This window comes from Etheostoma spectabile, chromosome 16 (genome assembly GCF_008692095.1).
Source record: "Etheostoma spectabile isolate EspeVRDwgs_2016 chromosome 16, UIUC_Espe_1.0, whole genome shotgun sequence".
Taxonomy (NCBI): Eukaryota; Metazoa; Chordata; class Actinopteri; order Perciformes; family Percidae; genus Etheostoma; species Etheostoma spectabile.
In genome coordinates, this window is record NC_045748.1 from 8,033,506 (window position 1) to 8,059,607 (window position 26,102).

The 26,102-nt window shown below is 38.9% G+C and overlaps 4 protein-coding genes across 15 annotated transcripts; 1 reads left to right on the forward strand and 3 right to left on the reverse strand.

The window, feature by feature from the left end:
• The first annotated feature begins 544 nt into the window (after nucleotides 1-544).
• On the forward strand, nucleotides 545-23,503 carry LOC116703949 (BPTI/Kunitz domain-containing protein). 3 transcript variants are annotated; one of them, XM_032539061.1, is made up of 6 exons: nucleotides 545-753; nucleotides 3,329-3,437; nucleotides 3,657-3,824; nucleotides 4,784-4,951; nucleotides 5,909-6,076; nucleotides 23,439-23,503. In XM_032539061.1, exons 1-6 carry the CDS (start codon nucleotides 670-672, stop codon nucleotides 23,486-23,488), a joined length of 747 nt encoding a protein of 248 aa, XP_032394952.1. In that variant the 5' UTR covers nucleotides 545-669; the 3' UTR covers nucleotides 23,489-23,503. The 3 variants fall into 3 exon arrangements, with proteins under 3 accessions (XP_032394952.1, XP_032394953.1, XP_032394955.1); XM_032539062.1 differs by lacking the exon at nucleotides 23,439-23,503 and adding an exon at nucleotides 6,345-6,373; XM_032539064.1 differs by lacking the exon at nucleotides 4,784-4,951.
• LOC116703943 (protein AMBP) lies at nucleotides 8,007-14,138 on the reverse strand. The gene is made up of 10 exons (XM_032539050.1): nucleotides 13,871-14,138; nucleotides 12,770-12,912; nucleotides 11,979-12,055; nucleotides 11,768-11,884; nucleotides 11,385-11,486; nucleotides 11,031-11,086; nucleotides 9,156-9,237; nucleotides 8,810-8,977; nucleotides 8,281-8,454; nucleotides 8,007-8,194 (listed from the first exon to the last, which is right to left on the reverse strand). The coding sequence occupies exons 1-10, from the start codon at nucleotides 13,988-13,990 to the stop codon at nucleotides 8,169-8,171; spliced, it is 1,065 nt and encodes a 354-aa protein (XP_032394941.1). The 5' UTR covers nucleotides 13,991-14,138; the 3' UTR covers nucleotides 8,007-8,168.
• Nucleotides 16,320-18,476, reverse strand: LOC116703952 (protein AMBP). Of its 9 annotated transcripts, none has more exons than XM_032539074.1 (8): nucleotides 18,226-18,476; nucleotides 17,938-18,083; nucleotides 17,767-17,843; nucleotides 17,511-17,630; nucleotides 17,300-17,398; nucleotides 17,112-17,161; nucleotides 16,918-16,987; nucleotides 16,320-16,401 (listed from the first exon to the last, which is right to left on the reverse strand). In XM_032539074.1, the coding sequence occupies exons 1-7, from the start codon at nucleotides 18,337-18,339 to the stop codon at nucleotides 16,982-16,984; spliced, it is 612 nt and encodes a 203-aa protein (XP_032394965.1). In that variant the 5' UTR covers nucleotides 18,340-18,476; the 3' UTR covers nucleotides 16,320-16,401; nucleotides 16,918-16,981. The 9 variants fall into 9 exon arrangements, with proteins under 9 accessions (XP_032394965.1, XP_032394960.1, XP_032394962.1 ...); XM_032539069.1 differs by having other exon boundaries at nucleotides 16,918-17,002; XM_032539071.1 differs by having other exon boundaries at nucleotides 17,112-17,196.
• ptgdsa (prostaglandin D2 synthase a) lies at nucleotides 19,033-23,157 on the reverse strand. Of its 2 annotated transcripts, XR_004335548.1 has the most exons (8): nucleotides 22,889-23,157; nucleotides 22,256-22,395; nucleotides 22,056-22,132; nucleotides 20,838-20,948; nucleotides 20,643-20,744; nucleotides 19,521-19,549; nucleotides 19,244-19,315; nucleotides 19,033-19,179 (listed from the first exon to the last, which is right to left on the reverse strand). XR_004335548.1 is itself a non-coding variant. In XM_032539081.1 (7 exons), the coding sequence occupies exons 1-6, from the start codon at nucleotides 22,982-22,984 to the stop codon at nucleotides 19,521-19,523; spliced, it is 555 nt and encodes a 184-aa protein (XP_032394972.1). In that variant the 5' UTR covers nucleotides 22,985-23,157; the 3' UTR covers nucleotides 19,033-19,315. The 2 variants fall into 2 exon arrangements, 1 of the variants encoding a protein (XP_032394972.1); XM_032539081.1 differs by having other exon boundaries at nucleotides 19,033-19,315.
• Nucleotides 23,504-26,102: the final 2,599 nt, after the last annotated feature.

Consider the following 26,102-nt stretch of genomic DNA (forward strand, 5'->3'; position numbering starts at 1 on the left):
AGGATAACTGGGAAAACCCTTATCTTGGTTTTGTGAATCAGCCCTCAGGCAGAACTTAGACTTACTTCTCTTTGTCCAGTGTCCTTCTCTCTGCCACCGTCACCAGTGAGTCCAGCTTCATGCCGACCACAGAGCCGGCCCGCCTGATCAGTTTATCCAGCCTCGCACTGCTCTGTTGTTAAAAGTTTTTTGTGGAGCCATTTGGTTTGTTGTCATGTTAACTGAGTGAGATACAGAGTGTTCTAGTTTTACATGCAAGTCATCCACTAATAGATAGAGACATTTTAGATAGCTTTACATTTACTTCACACAAACTTGGGGTCTCTTTAAAAAAGCTTTTTAATTGCTGTACCATTATGCTTTACATTTAGGGGTAGGCTCCTGTTCAAGGTTACAGATTAGAAAACACATTTTTTTAAGTCTGAAGTCAGATGTCTAATTTGTCAGGTGCCAGGTATCAGATGACACACTGTTTAAATAAAAGTGTTTTGCTTTACTCGTTGGCTGTGGGAGTAAATATATATGGGAGCAGCACAGCACATGAGTCACATAAATCAATGCACTGGGCCGGGGAGTAGTAGAACAATATAAAAAGCAAGTAGATAGCTACATGTCCATCAGTTCAGGCTCTCAGAACTTCCGACACAGCAGGACAGAAAGAGTGTTAAGATGGAGAAAGCAATGATTCTGTTTTCTGTGCTGCTCCTGGGGTGGACCTGGACCCTTCTGGGGGTCCCTGTGGATGGGGATCATGTAAGTGGTTGAGATTCGCAGCTGTTTTTGTAAATTAGTTTATATCCTTCTTTTTTGTTGATTACATACATGTTATTTTTTCTTTTATTGTCTATTGTAATGCTGCCATACTGGTTCTTTATCAGATAATTAACAGGTTTATCAGATTTAAAATGAACAGGGAAAGTAGAATTTCCCTTTGATTTAATGCTGCAGACATTTTAAAAAGAAAGGTTTTGGATATGAATGTCTCACTTGTAAAGAATGTGATGGAGCTTAAGTGTAATAAGACATTACAGAATGTTTTGATATGGTCAACTGAATTGGAAAAAGTGTTTAAACTAATCTTGAAACACGTTCAGGAGAATGCAGCATGTGAAATTACAAATTTCATGTATCTCTGACCACAGCGATTTTTATAAAGGATTATCTTTTCCTATAGCCATTCTTGTGATGGTTTGGTGTTTATGTCTGTTTTCCTGTGTTTATTTTTTAGCCTGGTTCTGTCCTGTCTTGCGTTTTTTTTTAGGTATTTTTGGTCTTGTCTTGTACATGTTCTGTTTCCTGTTTTATTTTGAAGTGTGGTCTCTGTCTCGTCTTGTATTTAGTTCTGCTTCCTGTGTTTTTCCGCCCCGTGATTACCTGAAGTTTTTTACCTGTTTCCCAGCCCTCTTGTCACTTGCCTCTTGTTAGTTACCCTTTGTATTTAGTCTTTGTGCTTTCTTTGTCCTGTGTCAGGTCATTTTTTCTTTTTACTTACTTATCTTTTTACTTATCTTTTTACTTTTACTTACAAATTGACCTGAAGTGCCGCTGAAATATATTTCGAATCAAGATTTATTTACAAGAAATGGCTTGTAATAGTGTTTCAGTGCAAAAAGAAACTGTCAAAAAGTATTCTAATATTCACAGCTTGGTAAAGCCCATTGAGTCAATTTTTGCAAAGACATAAGTGTTGTCGCCTTGTCATATGAGCTTCACCTGTGACTAATAATGGATCAGTTAGGTCTCAGGTGTGTATAAAAACAACCCCAGTACACTAGACCTTCACATCAACTGCAACTAGACATCTGCAAACATGCCTAAGATTCACCCTGAGACTAAAGTTTTGATTATCAAGAGGCTGAAGACCAGATCCACTGCTGATGTGGCAGACACCTTCAATGTGTCTCAGCGTCAAGTACAGAGGATTAATTTGTAGACACTGGAGATGTTTTTGACAAGCCCAGGTCAGGCAGACCCCGCAAGACAACTGCTCGAGAGGACCGTTTGTTGGCTCGAAAATCCAAGGCCAGCCCATTTTCCACTGCAGCAGAGCTCCACAAGACCTGGTCCCCTGAAGTCCCTGTGTCAACCAGAACGGTTTGTCGGATTCTGTCTCAAAATGGCCTCCATGGTCAAATCAGTCCCCAGAAGCCAGCACTAAACAAAAGACAATTGAAAAATCGTGTGGCATTTGCCAAGGCCCACAGCCTGCTAAAAGGATGGACGCTGGAGAAGTGGAAGAAAGTGGATTTTTCAGATGAATCTTCTGTTGAATTACACCACAGTTGCCGCAAATATTGCAGGAGACCTACTGGAGCCAGCATGGATCCAAGATTCACCCAGAAAACAGTAAAGTTTGGTGGCGGAAAAATCATGGTCTAGGGTTACATCCAGTATGGGGGTGTGCGAGAGATCTGCAGGGTGGAAGGCAACATCATTAGTCTCAAATACCAAGACATCTTAGCTACCTCTTATATTCCCAACCATAAAAGAGGCCAAATTCTTCAGCAGGATGGTGCTCCATCGCATACTTCCATCTCCACTTCAAAGTTCCTTAAGGCAAATAAGATCAAGATGCTCCAGGATTGGCCGGCCCAGTCACCAGACATGAACATCATTGAGCATATGTGGGGTAGGATGAAAGAGGAAGCATGGAAGACCAAACCAAAGAATATTGATGAACTCTGGGAGGCATACAAGACTGCTTTCCTAGCTATTCCTGATGACTTCATCACTACATTGTATGAATCCTTGCCAAACCGCATGGATGCAGTCCTTCAAGCTCATGGAAGTCATACAAGATATTAAATTTGAATCTCACAGCACCACTATTTAATTTGCTGACATATTTTAGTATTTGTAGTAAATTTTTTCAATTTATGTATAGGCGACAAAACCTTTGTCATGCCAAATTTTGACCTTTCTGTCTTGTTTGAATAATAAATCTTTTTTTAGTGAAACTAATTTATTTCAGTGCATTGAACATCATTTGGGAGGGTTTTAGCTTTTCATATGAGCTATTTCTTACACCAGTTGATTAATTAAAAGTCGGGTTAATAGCAGGTGTTTCTACAAAATAGATAAGCGACAAGACTTTTGTCAGGGAATGTGTATATATATATATATATATTTTGGATGAGTATGTCTCACTTTTTGCAATGCTAGTTTTAGTGAAATGCTTTAATAAGACATTGCAGAATATGTGACGTTGTCAACCATTTTAGAGAAAGTGTTTAATAATCTGAAACAAGTGAAAGAATGTTATGTGGAACTACAAGAGGATTTACATGTCATGTATCTCTGACCGTGTCTGTCTGTGGCTGTGATTCAGGTGGAGCCCTCTGTGGCTCCTGCAGAAGTGGAGGATCCTACTGTTAATGCAACTCTGCTCAATACCACTCTGCTGAATCCGCGCACTACATTTCTTTTTAATGCTACAGGTACAAGATCAACTTACTCAGTTGATTAACATGGTACGGTTATTGAGCAGGGCTAATAATGAATATGTGCTGAATGAAAGAGAGATCTTGGTTCTGATGTTGATCACAGGAACTAAAAGTACATACCATTGAGTACTGTAGATGTGACATCATTTAGAGTCCAGTTCTAACTAATTGTTATCTATCTGTGTTCCTTGTGTTATCTCTCTCTTTTTGTAGAGATCTGTGAACAAGCACCAGAAACAGGTCCATGTGATGCGTACATTCCACGTTACTTCTACAACTCCTCCTCAATGAGTTGCCAGCTTTTCACCTATGGAGGGTGTCGGGGCAACCGTAACAACTTTCAAACTGAGAAAGAGTGTATGGAGAGATGTGACACTGAAGGTGAAGAGTGAAATACCAAAACATGTTTAACACATCTTGGTAAACCAGAATATAAACATTTTGACTGTCTGAGCTCCTTTTATAGCCGACATGTGCTGCCGAATATTTAACTGCATGGTCCATCTTTATAACACAACTGTGTCATAGTTCGGGGTGTTTAACTTCATATACAGTTCTGTACAGCACAGTTTGTGTCCATGCAAATTTACACAAAATCCCCACCCAGACATGATAAAAGAATTAAATGAAAAAAAATGCTTTTAACAGAAAACAGCTTCTAAAGATGTTAGGACTAATGAAGTTCTCTTTTTGGAATGGCAGGAAGCCAGACTGAGAAAGAAAAAACATCACCACTCATCTGAACTTATCATACAAAGATACAACATGAACCATGATTAGCCAGTGATTAACCAATTAAAGAAACATTGTAATTGCTGCTGAAGAAGAGAAAGAAACAGCTTTATGAAGCAGTTAAAAGATCTGCAACTTAGCAGAGCTGGATTAAAACTGTCAGCAGGCCAGCTGTGAGAGAAGCATTTGATAATGTCAAACAACCATCCGACATTATTCATTTAATGTGAAGTAGGTCTATTTTATCAGGGGCATTGTGAAGACAAAAACTCTAATGACCAACAGTCACCTGAACAATTCACATCTCCTGCAAAACTCATTCCATGCAACACAACTTTTCCAACATGTCTCAAAACAGGCTCAGTGCAGCCAAACACTACGGACAATCCTCATCTAGATAACACACACTGTCAGAACACACTGAGAGTAAAAACACAAGGATAAAACACAATATAAAAATGAAAGAGAGATCTTGGTTCTGATGTTGATCACAGGAACTAAAAGTACAAACAATTGAGTACTGTACATGTGACGTCATTTAGAGTCCAGTTCTAACTAATTGTTATCTCTCTGGGTTACTTGCGTTATCTCTCTCTCTCTTTTTGTAGGGGTCTGTGAACAAGCACCAGAAACAGGTCCATGTCTGGCGGGTATTCCACGTTACTTCTACAACTCCTCCTCAATGAGCTGCCAGCTTTTCACCTATGGAGGGTGTCTGGGCAACCAAAACAACTTTCAAACTGAGACAAAGTGTATGCAGAGATGTCACACTGAAGGTGAAGAGTGAAATACAAAAACATGTTTAACACATCTTGGGAAACCAGAATATAAACATTTTGACTGTCTGAGCTCCTTTTATAGCCGACATGTGCTGCCGATTATTTAACTGCATGGTTCATCTTTATAAAGCAACTGTGTCATAGTTCCGGGGGTTTACCTTCATATACAGTTCTGTACAACACAGTATGTGTCCATGCAAATTTACACTAAATCTTTACCCAGACATGATAAAAGAATTAAATGTAAGAATGCCTTTAACAGAAAACAGCTTCTAAAGATGTTAGGACTGATAAAGTCCTCTTTTTGGAATGGCAGGAAGCCAGACTGAGAAAGAAGAAACATCACCACTCATCTGAACTTATCATACAAAGATACAACATGAACCATGATTAGCCAGTGATTAACCAATTAAAGAAACATTGTAATTGCTGCTGAAGAAGAGAGAGAAAGAGCTCAATGAAGCAGTTCAAAGATCTGCAACTTAGCAGAGCTGGATTAAAACTGTCAGCAGGCCAGCTGTGAGAGAAGCATTTGATAATGTCAAACAACCATCCGACATTATTTATTTAATGTAAAGTAGGTCTATTTTATCAGGGGTATTGTGAAGACAAAAACTCTAATGACCAACAGTTACCTGAACAATTCACATCTCCTGCAAAACTCATTCCATGCAACACAACTTTTCCAACACGTCTCAAAACAGGCTCAGTGCAGCCAAACACTACGGACAATCCTCATCTAGATAACACACACCGTCAGAACACACTGAGAGTAACAACACAAGGATAAAACACAATATAAAAATGAAAGAGAGATCTTGGTTCTGATGTTGATCACAGGAACTAAAAGTACAAACCATTGAGTACTGTACATGTGACGTCATTTAGAGTCCAGTTCTAACTAACTGATATCTCTCCCTGTTACTTGCGTTATCTCTCTCTCTCTTTTTGTAGGGGTCTGTGAACAAGCACCAGAAACAGGTCCATGTAAGGCGGCCATTCCACGTTACTTCTACAACTCCTCCTCAATGAGCTGCCAGCTTTTCACCTATGGAGGGTGTCGGGGCAACCGTAACAACTTTCAAACTGAGAAAGAGTGTATGCAGAGATGTCGCACTAAAGGTGAGGAGTGAAATACAAAAACATATTTAACACATCTTCAGAAACTCGAATATAAACATTTTGACTGTGTGAGCTCCTTTTATAGCCGACATGTGCTGCCGATTATTTAACTGCATGGTCCATCTTTAAAACACAACTTTGTGTTGTAGTTCAGGGTGTTTAACTTCATATACAGTTCTGTTCAGCACAGTATGTGTCCATGCAAATTTACACTAAATCTTTACCCAGACATGATAAAAGAATTAAATAATTTTTTGCTCTTTTACAGAAAAGAGCTTCTGAAGATGTTAGGACTGATGAAGTTCTCTTTTTAGAAGTGCAGACTGAGGAAGAAGAAACATCACCACTCATCTGAACTTATCATGCAAAGATACAACATGAACCATGATTAACCAATGATTAACCAATTAAAGAAACATTGTGATTGTGAGTCAGTACTCAGATTGTGTTAAATTATCATATTATATTTATTATTACCAATAAAACAATGCATTACTATATCCAACTCTTTAATGCGTCTGTCAGACTTCCTGGCGTTCATTAAAACATGACTAAAGTAGACAGAGAAAGCAGACAGGACTATGAAATGATTACAATGTTAAATATTTGCAGTTGACCACATCATATACTTGTCAATTATATTTAACTTTCAATGTGAAACTTTTTGTAAATTGATATAGGCTAGAAATATATGAAGAGGATATATAAAGAGGGTCTGTATCAAACAACTTAATTTGTTTTAAGGTTTTGGAAGATATAGCCATTAGATACAGCTTAGCTATTATTAAACCACACTGAAGCCTACTTCTACCTGGGGTCTGTTTCACAAAAACAGAATTTATAAATCCAGGCTAACCAATAAAGCAAGGCGTGACCTGGTCTAATGTGTGCAACTTGGCTTGGTGCGTTTTACAAAGACCAAGCCAGGCTGAGGAGGAGTGACAGGTTGAACCAGGCTGAATTAATTTGGACAGATGCGCATTCACATTTCCTTAACAGACCACGAGGTTGACCACAGATTTATTGATGCTAAAATGAAGAATACACATTGTTCATACTTTCTACAGAGTGAGCAGTAAGAGAAAGCGTGGCAGATGATCGCAGGCAGACTGAATGCATTTGTAGCCCACATTTTTCAACCATCAATCAGATGTGACGTTAGTGAAAGTGAAAGTGACTTTGCTTTATTATGATATGATAAATGAATGTCCCAACTGGTTAATGTATTATTCTTTGCATTTAAAAACAAAATGTTAGTTTTGTGTGGTAAAGGCTGCTGAAGAAGAGAGAGAAAGAGCTCATTGAAGCAGTTCAAAGATCTGCAACTTTGCAGAGCTGGATTAAAACTGTCAGCAGGCCAGCTGTGAGAGAAGCATTTGATAATGTCAAACAACCATCCTGCATTATTTATTTAATGTGAAGTAGGTCTATTTTATCAGGGGCATTGTGAAGACAAAAACTCTAATGACCAACAGTCACCTGAACAGTTCACATCTCCAGCAAAACTCATTCCATGCAACACAACTTTTCCAACACGTCTCAAAACAGGCTCAGTGCAGCCAAACACTACGGACAATCCTCATCTAGATAACACACACTGTCAGAACACACTGAGAGTAAAAACACAAGGATAAAACACCAATACAAAAATTGTTGCCAATTTTTCCAGATTCGAGCAATAGCCCCTCCAAATGTCTGTGCACGTCCCTGCTTCCAATTATCATTGCTAAAACATCTGTGCTCATGGCTGTACAATATACTTTGCATCTGTGATGGTATAACTGATATCTTAAATGAGGAGCTGACAAGGGAGCATGTCCATGATTTTTGTCTTGTGTCATTTTTGGATGTATTTATGGACACCAGGAAGAAACTGCATCCCCAGAAAGTGACAGGCTAAGAAAAGAAACAAACAAGAGACACCAGAGAGACAAAGTTGGGTCTTGTTTTATTACTGATTCGTTGTAGTATAACTTCACATATTCTGTGAGTGCCGAGACAAGTATTATGTTTCTTTAATGTGCGCCTTATGTGATGCTGGTTCATGTTGCATCGCTGTATCAAGATGAGCAGCGATGTTTCCTCATCTCACTTAGTTTGCCTTCAGGAGCTCTCCCTCTGCAAAAGAGCAAAACAACAAAATAATTGTTGTCATCCCATGAGGATGGATATTTAAAGTGTTATGCATCTCCTTATCATCTCACCATCATTCACCACCCCGCAGTACTCGTCACACTCGGCCTTGCTGTAGAACTTGTTGGCGTTGCCCTGGCAGAAGCCCTGTTTGTAGGGCACGCACAGTCCAACGGTAGAGTCAAAGGCCCAGATGGGTGGCTGGCCTGTGCAGGGTTGGGCCGCCATGGGCAGACGGCACACAGCTTTGAAGACAGAACAAAGGAGAATTGATATAGTCATGTATTTCCAGGTTTTTATTTTATTATTTTAAAATTTCACAGCATGATAACAGGCAGTATTACTTAATTCTGATCTACAGATGGGAAACCTAGCAATCAACACAATCAACAGTATTTGTGGGAGGGTGTTGGTCTACACCTGCAACAGTTAAATGCCCATTTAAAATTTTTAAAAGACAGATGGTTAAAAATGCAAACAAAACTAAACACTGCACTTACGTATAATTAACTGGCAATAGGCCAAAATATGAATGCTGCATGTATTGTATAATCTTCCCATACATGTATGCAGATGTTTTATTTTGTATTTCACTCCTACCCTCAGTGCGACATCTCTGCAGGCACTCTCTCTCATTTTCAAAGCTGTTCTGGTTGCCCAAACACCCTCCATACTTGAAGAGTTCACAGCTCATTAGGGAGGCGTTGTAGTAGTAACGCTGGTGCATCCCAAAACATGGTCCTGTATCCGGTGCTGCTTTACAGGCCTCTATGAGGAGAGAGAGGGAGAGAATAGGAGAAGGAAGGATATATGACCATTTGTTGCAACATCAGAATCGGGATCTCTTATCTTCCATTCAACACACATCCATTTTCATGAATGCACTATGCTGTAGGATATATCTAAGCATATCAGGGTTATTCAACTGAGTAAGCTGATTACTTACCAGCTCCATTGAAAAGAGGTGTATCATCACCAGAACCCTCAACGTCAGCAGGAGCCAAAGAAGGCACACTTCTTTTCATCCGCTGTATCACAGCCGCAGACAGACTTAGTTAGAGATACAAGACACCTGAACCCCAAATATACTGTTTAAATGTCTCTTTCACAATCAACAGATGTCTTGTAGGGCAACAGCATTTAATGCAGTGTCCACATTAGCACACTTTAACAGAGACAGAATATTTTATTTTATTAAATGTAGAATATTAAGATTCTGGTGCTAATACATCTAAAGTTTTACTTGACTCTGAACTTCATACTCCAACTACTGTTGGAAGGGATTCTATATCTCTCTAGATCTACAGTACCTATATACTGTATCTATCTATATATACAGTAAACAAACAATAATACAATAAACAAATTCCTCACTCGCCCTATCTTGGGCGGTCCACGTCCTTCAAGCTTGGGTCCTCCATCTGAGCCTGAGTGTTCTGTGCAGTCTCTTAACTGTTCCCAAGACTGTGCTCCTCTGGACAGATATCTCTGATGTTGTTCCTGGAATTTTCTGGGGTCACTGTCCCAGTCTGGGGTTACAGCTCTAATTGCTCCAATAACCACTAGAACCACAGTTACCTTCACTTTCCACATCTCCTCCAGCTCATCTCTAAGACCTTGATATTTTTCAAGTTTGTCATGTTCCTTCTTCTTGATGTTGCTGTCGCTTGGAATTGCTACATTTATCACAACTACCTTCTGCTGCGACCACTGACAGTTGGTTAGCCATCACCCTTTTATCAGTCTGGATCTAGAAGTCCCACAGGATCTTAGCTCTGTCATTCTCCCTATACTGGGCACAGATGTTCCTGTACACTATGCCAACCAGTTGGTTATGGCGTTCAATTGTATGCCTTACCTGCCTGCATTTTACTCAGAGTAAATTCAGAGTAAATTCTTTCAGGAAGACTTCAAATAACTTCAATTACCGCTCTCTCTTCCTAAAAAAACAAAACAGCTGTTTAGAGGCGTTCACTTTTCAGAAATCAGAATTTCACGAGCCAATCACAGCATTGTATCCCTGCTTTAAATCTGTTTTCTCTCCCTGCTGCTGTCAGCTGTCATTTCAGGCAAAGCGTGAAACCGTCCTCCTCCCCTTCCACCTCCAGGCACCCTGGGTCCTCTTCCTGCAGACCACTCCGTCGACTCCGTCGACTCCTTCACCGCCTTCACCACCACCACCAGTGTCTGGACTCCATCGGGGGGTATATGTCCTGTTTCTTTACCCCTTTTAAAAATTTATTTTACAAATTGATGGAGTCTAATCTCCAAAGACTGTACATTTCATCATGTATATGTACAATAAACCTTTGCACATCTGCAACAAAGTCTCCTGATTTGATTGATCTTGTGCCCACAGCGTGTTCTTGTGTTGCCATGATTAGTGCCTCTGTGCTATCTTTCAGACCAGCCTTTTCCAGCTACTGGTAGGATTTCTCAATATCAGCCACTTCTTCTATCTGTCGGTGGCCAAGGGGCTTGTCCTTCCATGATGATTCCTTCCTCCTCTCTCCCTGCCTCCTCATCACCGGGTATCTGTTGTCTGAAATATTCACTTAGCAGGTTATGGCTTTGACGCTAACTAGTCCTCTGCCACCCTCCTTCCGCTTGGTGTTTAGTTTCATGGTGCTGGACTTGGGGTGAAATCATCCATGCATCGCGAGAAGCTTTCTTGGATATCAGTGGCTTCTATCTCCTTTCCGTTATTATACGAGCTGGGTATCTATTGACTGGCTGGTTTCTATTTTCCTCATGGTTTCCATTTGCCTGTAGTATTATATAAGACTAATTAGTTTAAATTAAATAAATGTATTTTGAGTACCTGAGGCTCGGGCTGTGCTGACGGCTCTGCCACCAGCTCCCCAGGAACACAGTCACCTGCAAGGTTTTAAATGAAAAGGCATCATTTAGACACCCATGCACTTTATAGCCAAACAATGTATTCTTTTAATGTCGTATTGTATTTGGATTGTGCTGATGTATTATATTTGTGTGCTGCAAAAAACATTTCCTCTTGTAGGACAATAAATATGAACTGTTTCATGAAGAGTGGTGGTAACATTTCTCTCTGTGAACCTTCATTGCTTACTCAAATATCATCTGAATGTATTCAGATATATTGTATATATTCATAATCAGAGGTTTGTGCAATTGTGTGTGAGAATCTGCAATGTACCTTTGTTCTGCTTAAGGATAATATTGTCATCACTCATTCCCTGTTGTCTGACCAGGGTTTTGAAGTCATCCAGCACAGTGTCTCTCACAGTCATAGTTCGACCTGAAGAGGACAGAGTGAGTCAGATGAAGCAGATGTCAACAAATACTTTAATTTGGTGTAAAGGGCATGAATATAATATATTCATGTCACAAGATAGACTTAATTTAAATAAATGGTATACAATACATGGGGTTTAAAATTATACAGGCCACTGAAAAAGCAAAAAGATAGCATTACATGGTTTGGTTTACTGTTTAGGTTTATTCAACAGCATTAAAGCTGAACTAGAATGAATAATATAGTGAAACGTTCCAGTGCATCTATGAAGAGTTTCCACTCACTGTAAAGCTTAACTGATGTGCTCTTAACCCCTGATGATTTCTGTTTGCTCATTATCACTATCGCATACTCATTGTAGTTTGTGTGAACCACGTAGGCATCCACGTCTGCCCCCCACTCTGTGGAAAGGACAGAAGAGATACCTTTAAAAACAAACAGCATGAACTGAAAAGAGAGCTGTTTCACTGTAGGATTTTACAGAGGGAGACGTACTGGCAACATGGTAGGAGAATCGTCCTGGAGTAGTAGTCAACTCATAGTCCCCAGACATCTCCCTACATGTTCCTCGTCTGCACAAACACCAAAAATAACACATTTAGATATAAACTGATACACAGACCATATGGAGAATAATAATGTCTACTGTGTGTGTAAACAGTTTCAGAATTATATATATAATTTAATTATTTTAATAGCATTAATGTGTAAGCATTACTAATAGAAACTGGTAGAATTTTAACCACTTTATATACTGTAGTAGCTTAATCTATATTACGTTATAATTCAATATATTTTGTGTAAATAATTTGATCTACCTAATGAAGTAAAAAGTACACGTTACATCCTGAACTATAGTGGAGTAGAAGTAAAAAGTGACAGAAAATGTACTTGAGTAACTGTACTTAGTTATTTCGACCACTGAATTTTACACTTTGGATAATTTACTGAACGTTGTTGGACTGAAATACTATACGGATTAGCCAATGTGTGTGTACAATAGGATTTACATAATATGCAGTATAATATGCATTTGTGAACATAATCATGTATTTTTTCTTTTTTATATCAAATACTGTATGTCATGTTGAATTAAGAAACTTTCCTAAAATGTTTTAAGGAGAAAACTGTTTAGAGAGAGTCAAAGTGTAAAAAGAGTTACAGCTTGAATTGATAAAAAAATAATTTTAAGTCATCTAAATGTATTGTGTTGTTTTCTACAACTCTCAAAAACATGCTTTTTGATTCTTAATTTGTGCATTAGCGTGTGTGCACTTCTTACCAACCTGAGTACAGTTCGAGTCATTTTAAGTTTGCCTTGGGTGGTGCCTCTCTGCAGCACCAATTTACCGATGGCAGCATCTTCCCTATGCCGTTGCATATGGGGACATGTACTTGCCACAGCAACATCATGCCACGTTCCCAAAAACTGTTAGAAAAAGAAACCGTTATATATCTACATTTTACTAGCTTAACACACATACAACCTATTTCTGACAAAGGTACTGTTGGTTCAATATACCAGATTAAAAACTTGAAAAGGTTGAGGTGCTATAAAAACAAAATAAAAATATTGCATACAATTATTTGTACTGCTAGTTTTAACTTCTCGCAATACACTTAAAGTCCTCCAGATACAAACATGTAGCCACAACTGGCTTATCCTCTGATACCCCTCTCGTTTTGCCAGCGTGCTGGTTATGCCATAGCATTATGCTAATAATATGGAAAGCCCCACCCTGCAAGTTGAGAAGATTGGTCCTGTAGGTACAGTATGTGAGGTAGGAATCCCTGGCTGTTTGAATCCAGGTTTTTGAGACTGTCAATTGTACACTGCAGCTCCAAGGCGGAAATGCTCAGTCATGGCATTTTTTGCTCATGATATGTCTTGGAGCATTTAAAAACACTATGGACAAAATAATAGGATTAAAAACTTTGTTTTCAATGGAAGCGTTCTTTAACACTCTAGAAACACACTAATAAATGGGAACCCACTCAGTCGTCTGAGATATCAAGTCCTTTAAAGAGCTCATTAGAATAGATCTCACAATAAAAATCTTCAGACAAAAATCTTCAGGACGCAAAACAAAATCTTGCTATATTCAGACGATACACTTACTTATACGCTCTCAATGTAGCCTATTTGCTTTAACATTTTCTACATTTCACACATAAAGATCATAGGTTTCATCTTCTATTCAAGATTTTTAGGTCATTGATTAATGAAGGTTTCCATTGCAGGGTGAAACTTTACATACCCTTAAATATTAAGTCAAGGGTATTACTCTAAAAACAGACAGAAAAGGGTGGAAAAGAGAACAGACTAACTACTGTGCTTCTACCGTTTACCTTATAACAAAAATAACATGAAAGTCTGCCAAACTCACCCGGCCCAGAGCAAAGTTCTCCTGCGTGGTGTAGAGAGGATCTGAAAGTACAGGGACCCCCTGAAGGGTCCATGACCACCCCAGGACCAGCAAGGAAACCAAAATCACTGTTTTTTGCATCCTATCGTCTGTCTGTCCACTCGTCTCGAAGAAGACTGATGTCTAAGTCACTGAATCCCAGGAAAGGACATCCTCCTCACTGTTTCTTACACACCTCTCAACTCTTCAAATGGGGACAGGGCATTGACCTATGTTTTGTATGCACTCACTCCCAGAGCCAAGTAAAGAACAAACAAGCAAAAGAGCAAAGTTCTGCTTCTCTTGCTTACTTTTTGCTCTGACTTGCCTGGACAGCTTAAACATTGGACTTCAGAGTTTTGGCAACACAAACAAATCAATATTGTGTCTGTAATCTGTATTTTGTTTTTTCTTGCAGGAAAGAACATTCATTTTCTTAACCACTGAGGAACGGGGATTTTACAGTTTCAATGTTAATTATGAAAAGCTACATATTCCTTGATGGTTGGCTGGTGGGAACAGAGATCTATCAAGTCAAGTTTGCATTTCTTCCTTTGTTTCTTCCTTTATTACTTTTATTGTCTGAAAGTGCCCATATTATGAAAAAAACACTTTTTCTGGCATTTGGGGCGTCATTTTATGTCTCTGGTGCTTCCACACGCATACAAACTTGAAAAAAAATGCTGTTTTGAGTGTGATATGGGTTTTTGAATGTCTTCTGCCTTCAGTCTCAAGGTGAGCTGCTCAAAATCTGCACGGCTTTCTACGTCACTAGTCGAGAAGAGGTGGCTAACCGTAGCCTGCTAGCTCGTTCTCAATGACAAAACACTGCTACAACATGCACTAGTTCACCATAATCTACAAAAGAACTACTTACATGTCCCTGTTCTGCAGGTATTCCACAAGTGTCCCTCGTTTAGAAGAAGTGTCCCAGCTAATCCTGCCTTTTACTGACCAAAGTTGGAAAAAGCGCTTACTAGCTACTCCGCATGTGCGACTCCCAACAAAGATAGTATAGAAGTGTAATGTCTTACTGTGTATCTAAAACATGTGAGTTGTCTCACTCTGTAGCTAAAACAGAGGCCTAAACACACAGGGTGAAAACAGGATCTGCAGCAATGTGCAGTAGGCCTACAACAAAAATATGGTGTTTTTTGAAAATTAAACAATGTAAACCTATTCTGGTACAACCTCAAAATACAATTATGAACCTGAAAATGAGCATAACATGGGTGCTTGAAATAAAATTCAAACAAAAGTAAAAACGTTAAACGTTGCAGTATAAGATTATAGTATGGGTTTCAGAAAGATCCAATGCACTCGGAGAAACCCTAATTACTTTATTTGCAAAGCATGTATACATTACAAATTAATTTTACATACCAATAGAAAATTTAATACAACAGTGATATAATAACATATGGTATCCATACAGTGCTATAGCCATATGAAGTCAGTACTAACAAAACCATGTTGTGGTTTTTTAAGCCAATGACCCCTTATCTGAGAGAGGGACTGAGCATGGACCCCCTACTTCATATTTTTTTAAATGAAGTTGCATGATGAACTGGGCCTACAATAAAAGCCTAAATCTTTTATACACACCTTCTAAGTGCATTGAGAACTAAGCTGAATCGTTAGGATTAACTGTATCTGTGGATTTTAGGGAGTTTACCTAGAGGCCAGTAGGCCTAACATCAATGTCTTTTTTTCAGGCTGATTTATATTCACTAATAATTTGTTGGATTCATGCAAAGCTTTAGTGCGTAACTTTTTTATATTAATGAACGTCCGTTACATTCTAGCCATTGCCAAATGAGATGTCACAAAGCATCAGCTTCACAAAACACTCTCTGTATGTCTTGACATGAATAGGTATAGAAATTGGTGTCGTTCGGCAACTTTCAAATGTAGAAACTTGAAGAGTCTATCATGTTTTTTTAATCCTCCGTGTCCTCCTTGGCTACTGGCAACAGCACGGGCTGTCGGTACTTAGAATTCCTCATTAGGGCAACAGAAACTACACATTATAGTTTTAAGACATTTTCACGTTTTTTTTTCAAGTTAGGCCGTGTGTGGGAGTTTCTTTGCAACATTTGACCTACTTATCCCCCTCCAACGTACCCGTCTTACGTTATAGATTTGCAAAATAGTTTTCTGTACGGAAAAAAAATTAACTTAAAATTGAACAATAATTTGGTGGCCCCCCCTGCAGTAACTCTGAGGACCCCGTAGGGGCCTTGGACCCTCTGTTGAAGATCCCTGGTTCAATCAATTGAGAACAATGTTTTTTACACTTTGTGACAACAATACTTGTAATATATGTCATATGATTTTTACATTTTAATATTTGTAGTAGGTAGTTAATTTCTAGAGCACAATTAAACAGTTTCAGCTGACCAAAGTGCTGTACAGAAAAGAAAAGTTTTTCACACTCTGCATTAGTGTGACAACATGATAGTCTGGTTTGTGCAATAATCTTTCTCTTCAGTTATTCCACATGATCTCTCACCCTGTGACAATAAACAAACATGTGTGCCAAAGTTGGACAGACTTATAATATATGTCATATGATTTTTACATTTTTAATATTTTTAGTAGGTAATTTATTTCTAGACTTAATTTTCAGCTGACTAAAGTGCTGTACAGAAAAGAAAATGTTAACAGGATCAAGTCAAAATCTATGCATCTCCATTTTGGACCATTTATAGGTGAGTTTATGGAGACTGGGGAAGACTTTAAAAAGTCCAGTCTTGATGTACTGAAGGTGAGAATTACTTTTTACCTTATTGTGGAAGGACAGAATTGGCTTGAGTTTGGAAATAATTATGTTCTCTCATCTCTCTATGGCAAAGAAATACAGAATATAAATGAATAAATAAAATAGCATTGACACTGAATATATGTGGAAATACACTTTCCATGGGTTACCATATGCGATCTGTGGGAAACTGAGTTAGTGTATAATGAGTGTAATTAAACATAGATAAGTGTCTAATTACTGTGATCTTTAAACAATGTCCTCTCACCTAGTCAAACATTCCCAGTATACTTCTCTTGTGCAGGAACCACAGGTGGCACTGTGTTTTTTTCCTACATCTTGGGAACAATAACCTGAATGAAAGACATACAAAATAACCACCAAAGGTGACTGATTTATACAAATACAGATTTGTGGTATCAGTTTGCAAATGTCATTTCAGCACATCTGACACGCACGTACCTGAGGCTCAGCAGTGACGGGCGTTGTCATCTGACCAGGAACACACTCACCTGGGAAGACAGTAAGATGGAGAGGGTGGGGGTTTCTGTGTGTCAATAAAAGCCACAGAAAATGAAATTCATGTTTCAAACTTAAGGGATGGTTTTAGGGAGGACCAGGTGTCACCAGCATAAGTGTGTGTGTATCACCTTTATTCTGGTTCATGATGATAGCATCAGTCACTCCATGTTGTCTGACCACCGCTTTGAATTCATCCAGCACAGCGGTCCTCACACTCATAGTTCGACCTGAAGAGGACATAGATAACATTACACAGACTGATTCATGTGTGGAATGAAAAACAACACATTTATACAAAAAGTCCAACAAATTAACTTGATAGATTCAAATGTTACCCACTATAAAGCTTGATTGTGGTGGTTTTAATCCCTGAGGGTTTCTCTGTGCTCAGCAGAAGCATCATTGCGTACTCATCATAATTGGAATGAACCACGAAGGAATCAACGTCTCCTCCGAACCCTGCAGACAGGAAAGTGTTCACAATGAATTGCATGACAGAGTTAGTTTAGCAAGACCAAAACCTTGTTTGGGCAAAATATACAATCAGATAACATTTTTTGAAAAGGATGAGGAGTGGAAAGCTGGAGAAATATACTTGCAACATGGTGGAAGAATCGTCCTGGAGTCTTTGTCAAACCATAATTCGTGGATGTCTGCTGACATGAGCTGTTCCTACATGCAGGGCACACAGACATGCAAACAGAGCACAGCTTACACTCTGAATGGGACATCATTTAAACTATCTAGAATGCATATAAGTCTTTACCTGAAAATAGTGGCTGTCGTTGTGAAGTTGCCCTCAAAGGCAACATGTTGCAGCTCCAGTGCAAAAATGACGGGGTTTCCCCTCTTGCGCTGCATGTAGCGAGGACAAGTAGAAACCACTGCTAACTCAAACCACTTCCCCATGAACTGCACGGGACACAGGCATATTTACTGTTAGGACAGCATAGCACATGACACAAATATGCAGGGGAGGGAGAAAATTATAACAACAAATGTTTTAGTCATCTATAAATTAAATAATAAAATCTATATATCAGACTATACTCACCCGGCCAAGATCAAAGTCCTCCTGCGTGAGAGGTACTGACATCACAGGGTCCGCTTGCAGGATCCAGGCCGAACTCAGGACCAGCAAAGACACCAGACACACCGCTCTCTGCATCCTCTCAGCCTCTGTCCCAGGTTCCAACTGATTTACTTTGTTTGGATTTTGTAAATTCCCACAACACTACAAAACCCCACAAAACTAAAGAGCAAAGTCCTGATGGTCTCTGTATCTTTTCTTTGTGTGTCTTTATGTAAGTGTGTTCACTCCATATAATCAGCATTTAATCATTGGACTTCAGAATTTGAAGGTAAAATAAACAACCAATCAATGCATCTCAGAATTAAACAGCTGATAATTACTAGGGAAAGGCTGGATAGTCTGCCACAGTGTTTTCTTTAAAACTACACCACAGGGTGCACCAAAGTCAATATTTTCCTGATTCTACCCATAGAGGCTTTAACTTAATTTCACACTATGAGCTGTATGATATTTAGTTACATAGTTAGCTTTAGCATTAGCTATCATTAAGTAGCATATCAGAGGGCTGTGAGGTCTGGTTGTTGTGCAGTGATTTGTAGTCTCTGCCCCCTGGTGTTCATTAATGAACTACACTATACTGAATCACTCCTGCGTGCACTTGCGCCCAGCCTTAATATTGTGTATTTAACTGGGTCAGCACTTGGGAATTGCACAGTTGATTATATTCAGGTGGTTAACATGAAAATCTCAGAATATAGTTCAATTAAACAGCCTGATCACAGTAAAAACCTGTGGTCGTAAATGAAAAAAGAAACGATTCAAACATACCCGGGAGGTTAATATTGTTTATTTAACTACATCAGCCCAGCAGAACTATGAAAATAATGTAAAACACTACTGTACATTAAAAGAGAATGATGTATACATGTCATCAGCAATATTTGCTATTCATCCTCTTTTTAGCCAGAATGAGAGCAAAAGAGCGAGAGGAGAGAGAGAGAGGAGAGAGAGAGAGAGAGAGAGAGAGAGAGAGAGAGAGAGAGAGAGAGTTATATTGTGAATGCTGGGAAACACAGAACATCAGAATATGATCTCAGGCACGTCAGGGAACCTACAGGGAGTATCACAAATTAATATACACTGAAGATTTGTTGCACAGAAGTCACACACACACACACACACACACACACACACACACACACACACACACACACACACACACACACACACACACACACACATACACACACACACACACACGTCTGTATAACACTGCTATTGTTTTATTTCATTTAAAAGAAAGAAAAAAGACTCACCTAACCAGATCTTGATGGTGTGCAATTTTCTGTTGGCCAGAAAACATAAAAAAACTTCAGCATCAATTAACTGTGTGTGTGTGTGTGTGTGTGTGTGTGTGTGTGTGTAAGACTGCCATTGTGTCAGAGGGGAAACGCCACCTCCATTCACTAAGAGGTCATGATCATCCTGACTGTCCACTGTACAGTACTGACAGAGATTTTAAAGAGATAGCAAGCTTTTAACTCCCAGTATCAATTTAAATGAGAGATAGCCCCGTTTTTCTACACAAACAACCACAGAAGTAGGAAAATAAATGACATTAGAGCATTTGAGGAATGTATAACTATCTATGCTATTCCTTTGTACACATTCCACAAAGATCAGTAGACTAAATTGGGATATCCAGATTTTATTTGAAACCACGCATGTGCCTGTAAAAGTAGGTAAAAAGTCATGTCATGTTATGTTATGACACACACACACACAGACCATAATGTGACTTGGCTGTGAGTCACCCAAAAACTTGATAACAGTGTGAAAAGTGTGAACTTTTTTACACTTTCTCGACCACATGGAATTGCAGCACAAGCAAACAAATGTATTTTAAAGACACACAGACACTCAAAGCCTATTTCCTTGTACCAGTGTGTGCCCGGATATACATATTTACACAGTATTAAGCAGTCAGAAGATTTATGACAAATGTTGTAGGGAGAAGGTGAAGTGTCAACACAACTTTGTGTGTGTGTGTTCTTGTTTAATTAAGGATAAAGGTTATGGTTAGGGTAAGGGGCTAGGGAATGCATTATATCAATGACGGGTCCTCACAAAGACAGTGGGATGCACTGTGTGTGTGTGTGTGTGTGTGTGTGTGTGTGTGTGTGTGTGTGTGTGTGTGTGTGTGTGTTTTTAATTTAATCTTAGTTTTAATCTGTTTATTAATCCCCAATGGGGAAATTACAATTCCCACTCTGTGTCCACACTTTGTTAGTAACCACACACAGTCCTGGACTACACACACACACACACACACGCTCAGGATCTATACATGCACTTATGGAGAGATGTCAGAGTTTGTGTGTGTGCACGCAAGTGTATATTGTATATGTGTGGATATGTGAGTGTTCCCCCTACTTTACCTGCTGGAGGTGGAGTCAGAATAGAACCTCTGGAGAAACCCTGGGACAAGGCAAAGGCTTTAAACTTGTTAATGACATCATTTCTGACTGTTTGAGTGCGACCTGCAAACAAGAGACACATAAGACAGTGTTGACTCTGCAGCTCACATGTTTACATGTCATGTAAAAATGTGTGTGTGTGTGTGTGTGTCTCACCGTAAAGAGCCACCTGTGTGTACTCTCTGTTGAAAACCTTGTGTTTGAGAACCACAGCGTATTCAGTGTAGTTTGTTTCCATCACCGTGATGTCCTTCACCATGTTATGGCCTGACAGAAAACATACAACAGAAGTGAGGGACAAAAACGTCCTGTTAATCAGTATTACATATTAACTTAACCAGAGAAATATGAGGATGGATGGAAATCCATGTGTGTTACATAGTAATCTAGAATTTGGATGACTTGATTTTTGTTATTTAGGATGAAATTGTCAGGCATAAATTAAAAGAGATATCAAACAAGGAAGGTCTATATTCAGTATACAAATGGATAAAGGCACCCAATGAATAAAAATATCTAAACAAAATAGCAGAATGTACACAGGCAGAAAATAAGGAATAAAACAAATAAGAAGGCATGTAGTATGGAAATATATCAACATTTCAAATACAGTACACACAGAACAATAAAGGACTTATACTTATATCAATAGCTACAGTATCTACAATGCCATATTCACCACAAATAATTATTAAAAAAAAATTTCAACAATTTTAACAATTGTTATTTGTGACAAAATCTTTTTTAACAAAGAAAATCTCAAAGTGCACCAGGTTTGTAGTTTTTAAAAAGGTAAGAAAAAAACATTAAAATGTATACAGCGAATCACAAAAACAAAACCAACACTCTAAAAACATAGGCTACCTGTGACAAACCAAACATGGTACATTTTTGTTTTGCTTTTATTTCTGTTCATTCACTCCCTATTGTACAAATTATTTCATTTTTAAGGCACTCAGGAACGGAGCCTCACGCTAATTCAGTCTACATCCAACCACGCTGAGCTCTGCATCCTCGTTGCTAAATGTATGATTTATAAGCTCAGGGACAATCTGTGGAATGTTTGCTCAGTCTGAGGAATGTTTGCTCAGATTTGTCACAGAGCATCACAGGGTTAGAGACACAGCCAAATTTAAATGCACATTGATTGACATATTTTTCACATGTCTTGCCCAGACATGGGTACTGTGGCTTTTATCTGTGTGCTTGTGCTTGTTTGCTCCTACGGCTGCAGATTCATTCTGCTGCTGCGGGACTGCCAGCCAAATATTTACATTGTAGCCGAATTGAGTAAAGTAAAGTCACAGAGCTTACTTAGAATCCTTTCTCTTCTCTCTCGGGAAGGTGATGAGTGAGATGCGAGCAGAGACTTACGTGTGCTGAAGTAGGTGAACTGTCCAGGTACGTTGGTCTTCTCATAGTGGTACACCATAACCTGGCAACCTAAAGGTCTGAATCACACAGAGGAAACACATTGTCTTTGTCTTTTTCAAACTTCCCTCCATACAGTTTTGTGGCCACCCATTAATACAGACATGTACTGTGTTGTATATGTCCCGTGCACACAGACTCACGTGACGTCCCACATTGTGAGGTTAACGTTGCCGTTTGGCAGTGCTGTAACAATGCCCATGGAGGCCTTCAGCTTGTCTCTGAAGGGGACAAACGACACAGAGTCATAGGCCAGGCCCACCCGGTACCATTTCCCTGCAAACTAAACACACACAAATGAAACAATAATTAGTGTACAAATTAAAAATCTTGAGTTTCTGACTGTTAATTTCACTTAAACCAAGAAAATACACCTACTTGTTTTTCTCATTGTCAAAACATCCTAGGAAAACGCCAAAACCAACAATGTGAACGTTAGTCTCTCAAAACTTCATGTCTTTCCTCCCTCGTTTTACAACTGCTAAATCCAGTATCACATCAGCGACAGGAAACAAATGAGAAAGCTGCTTCTTATGATGTGTTTACCTATGAAAAATGTCAAACTGAACTTCTAGTGTGTAAGGGAACCAGGAAAATCAGGATTCACTAATTAATTAATCCTAACAAATTATGCTTAAATAAGACTTGTTTTGGGTCACTGACTGAGTAGCTGTTCTCAAAGTTTGACCACCCACACCCACACACAGCAAATTAAACTGATTCAAACACATTAATCCTTAAAACAAAAGCTGGATGTGTGTGTCTTTCTATCTTACCCTCTGCAGGTTGAAATCCTTCTGGGGCTTCACGTCTGCATCCGCCATCATCCCGCAGAAGATCCCCATGACAACGGCAACCACAGTGGTCCTCATGGCTGCACAGAGAAAGGAAGCAGCGAGGTGGATGGGCTGAAAGGTTGAAAGAGGGTATCTGACCCGAGCCAAAAATGAAATGTAGGCAGTCGACAGGCAGGTACAGAGTGGCAAAGCCTGTGGCAATGTTTGTTTTTCTCCTGATCCACCCACCTGGTTGTCAGCCAATCATCGCTGGGGATCAGGGAACAGTGGCCAAGTGTTGAGGATGTGTGGTTCCAAAACAACCCTGAGTTAGACTTCACTTCCCATATGCACAGCAATGTATCATGCTTGTGGTCTCTTAATATCAGCTGAAGCTCATGTGCTGCACTCACAGGCAGACACATTAGTTTCATGAGACTTTAACCCACAATGACAGAAGAAAGAACAAACTTAGAGGGATCAGTAAGTTCTGCATCTAAATCCTAACTGGTGTTAGAGTGTTTTTAAAGAGACTAACAGATATTGGAAGATGTCTTTAAATCATTCACTAAAGTTAAAATAGCAAAACCACACTATTAAAATACTCAATTACAAATAAATGTTCTACTTTCAGTAGTTTATAGTAAAAGTGCAGATGTATTAGCAACAAAAAGGAACTTTGAGTATTACAAGTTGAAGTTTTCACTGTGCAAAAGGTTTTCTGTCAGTGCTAAAGCCTATTTATACATTATTGGATCATTATTATAATTAATGCATTCATATGCAAGAGGCACTTTAATGTTCCAATGTCAAAGTGGAACTATTTTATATGCTGTTGGGTAGTTAAATCTATATCAATGTATCATATTTTAGAAGTTGATAATGTTTTCTATGTAAAATCTTTTACCATAGCCAATGAGTTGGAGTAAAAAGTACAGTGTTTCCAGTGGTACAAAAAATAGAAATACTTTGGTCCTTAAGTGTGGTACTTTTCCACCACTGCCACAGTCTTAACTCTTGGCTTGAATTGATGTCAAGATTGAAGAGATTTGCATATAGAACAGGATATAACAGGTATAAATCTTTTGCACATCTAAAATATGAAACGCCACTGATAATTACCACTCGTGTAACTAGAGAACCTAGTCATACCTTTCCGTAGAAGAGGTTCTCAGGTTCACTTTGAAACCTATTGTCAAGCTTCAGTTTTACTTTCCTTCATTTCAGTGTTTTTGTCTTGACAGGTTCCCAAAAAGTACAAATAAGTAAAGATAAATGACTCAAAACGGCATGTATTAACAAGTTCACAGGTGAAGGTAAACTATAAAACATTACTAATGTAGAAGCACTAAGGTCTAATTTTGTTTTTCTGAGGTCAGCTTGAGTAGTTTGACATAGCTAAAATTAGGACTGTAGTGGATGCTGTGGGCCAATGGGGAGTAAATGAATGCACAGATTGACCATACCATGTTGAAAGTGGGTCTGGAGGGAGGTGTGTTTGCACAAAAGAGCTCACTGTTGAGTCCTTTAGCTGTGTCTGGGGTCTAATTCAATTTCTGTTTCCTCTAGAGGAATGTTTTTTGCATAGGGTACTAAATGATATTTTAAAGTGGGATTTGATTCAACAAATGTCTTTAACAGCAGTGTTCAGACATCTCTACTTTTTTTTTTACAAGATATTGAGCTCCTCTCTGATACACCTGCATAAGAACTATTGGACGGGCACGACCATTTCTTCACCCTGAGATTTGATACAGTAGTAAGTTAAATATATGGAAAATAGTGTAGTACTATATGTAAATTCCAAGGAATAGTTTGGTTGTTAGACTGCTTAAAAGGGTCCATTTACTTTTGTCACAGATAGTTGGGGTCCATAATTTAATTAAAAAACCCAAATGCGTAAATAGCGTAAAGTTTACCTGGAAGTCATTTTACAGGAAACCATCTGAGCGTGACCCAAAGTGAACTGCTTAACCCAATGTTTCGGACATTGACCACAGTGTTTTTAAGGTAAAAGGCTGTGCGGTTAGTGTTGAAACTGTTGGGATATCGCCAACATGTTTTAGGTTTTAATAGCCCAAATCTGTATAAACTATGAAATCTGCTCCACAACAAGAAAGTACTACAACAATCGGAGCCCAAGTGAACAATTTAAATAGTTTTTTTTATTAATGATTTTCAATTTGCAGCACTGCTTTTGTATTATTTTCTTGAAATGCATGTATACAGAAAGCCTTCAGTGTACAAGAGAACATCAGTATGTGTGTGTGTGTCACCCACACACACACACACAGCACACCTCACAGGCCTCCCTTACACACACACACACACTGCACAGGCTGAGAGCTGCTGCGTGTGCAATGAGAGAACATAAAATAATTTAAAACACAAACCAACACATAGGCAGACGTGTCCAAACTTATTTCCTTCTCGAGCAATTTTTGATGTTCCTGAGGACCAAGACAGGGAAAAGCAGACAAACAAAAAGTGCAAAAAGCAGTGTGAGAAAAAAATGTTCAGAGGCATGAGGGACAGCAAGACCAGAGACACAGAAACACAATTCTTCAGCCAGGGCTTCCGGATCAGCGTATGGCTCGTCTGGTGTGTAATGACCATAGATCGCCAGTCATTTTGTACAGTGCTTTACATGGTTTCATTTTCCCTAATACATTACTGAATTCAGTAATTTAAGTAGTAGTCAGTAGGTCCTTTCCTGCTTGATAAAACGATGGCATGGGAACTTGTGTCTTTCACCCTCTTTTTTGAGAAAGGACACAGCGCCCCCCTCTGGTCAAACAGGTGTCTCAAAACGTGAATACACCCTCTCCCACAGATGTGTCACTGCCTGCAGGCCTCCACCTGACTTGTCTGGCTTGCCATCTACTTTTCAATACAATTTTTATTAGCTGCGAAATGGCCAATTGGCTTCTGGTCAACATGAATTGCTACACCAACTGAATCCAGGAAAGGTTGCTCCCTGGCTGGTTCCTAGTGTCTTTTATAAAAAGGTAGAGAAAAAAAATCATTCGATTGTCTTACACTCATGCATGAATCCCGTTTTTTTTCATACCAACATCGCAAAGCTACGGTTTTATACAAAGAAAACAAAACGCAAACCCATTATGCAGTGAAACAATCAAATTATAATTAACTTGAAAAAAAAATAATTTAAACACATACAAAAAAAAAAAGTGTAAAAAGGAAACAACTTATT

Coding starts and splice junctions, on each gene's coding strand:
- LOC116703949 (XM_032539061.1), top strand. CDS start 670: ATGGAGAAAGCAATGATTCTGTTTTCTGTGCTGCTCCTGGGGTGGACC. Junction 754..3,328: donor TCCCTGTGGATGGGGATCAT/GTAAGTGGTTGA, acceptor GCTGTGATTCAG/GTGGAGCCCTCTGTGGCTCC. Junction 6,077..23,438: donor GCAGAGATGTCGCACTAAAG/GTGAGGAGTGAA, acceptor AGATATTGGAAG/ATGTCTTTAAATCATTCACT.
- LOC116703943 (XM_032539050.1), bottom strand. CDS start 13,990: ATGCAAAAAACAGTGATTTTGGTTTCCTTGCTGGTCCTGGGGTGGTCA. Junction 12,913..13,870: donor AGAACTTTGCTCTGGGCCGG/GTGAGTTTGGCA, acceptor TTTTTCTAACAG/TTTTTGGGAACGTGGCATGA. Junction 8,455..8,809: donor GCAGAGATGTCGCACTGAGG/GTAGGAGTGAAA, acceptor CTGTCTTCAAAG/CTGTGTGCCGTCTGCCCATG.
- LOC116703952 (XM_032539068.1), bottom strand. CDS start 18,339: ATGCAGAGAGCGGTGTGTCTGGTGTCTTTGCTGGTCCTGAGTTCGGCC. Junction 18,084..18,225: donor AGGACTTTGATCTTGGCCGG/GTGAGTATAGTC, acceptor TGTCCCGTGCAG/TTCATGGGGAAGTGGTTTGA. Junction 17,631..17,766: donor ATTCTTCCACCATGTTGCAA/GTATATTTCTCC, acceptor TCCTGTCTGCAG/GGTTCGGAGGAGACGTTGAT.
- ptgdsa (XM_032539081.1), bottom strand. CDS start 22,984: ATGAGGACCACTGTGGTTGCCGTTGTCATGGGGATCTTCTGCGGGATG. Junction 22,133..22,255: donor CTCACAATGTGGGACGTCAC/GTGAGTCTGTGT, acceptor TGTGTGATTCAG/ACCTTTAGGTTGCCAGGTTA. Junction 20,949..22,055: donor GTTCACCTACTTCAGCACAC/GTAAGTCTCTGC, acceptor GTTTTCTGTCAG/GCCATAACATGGTGAAGGAC.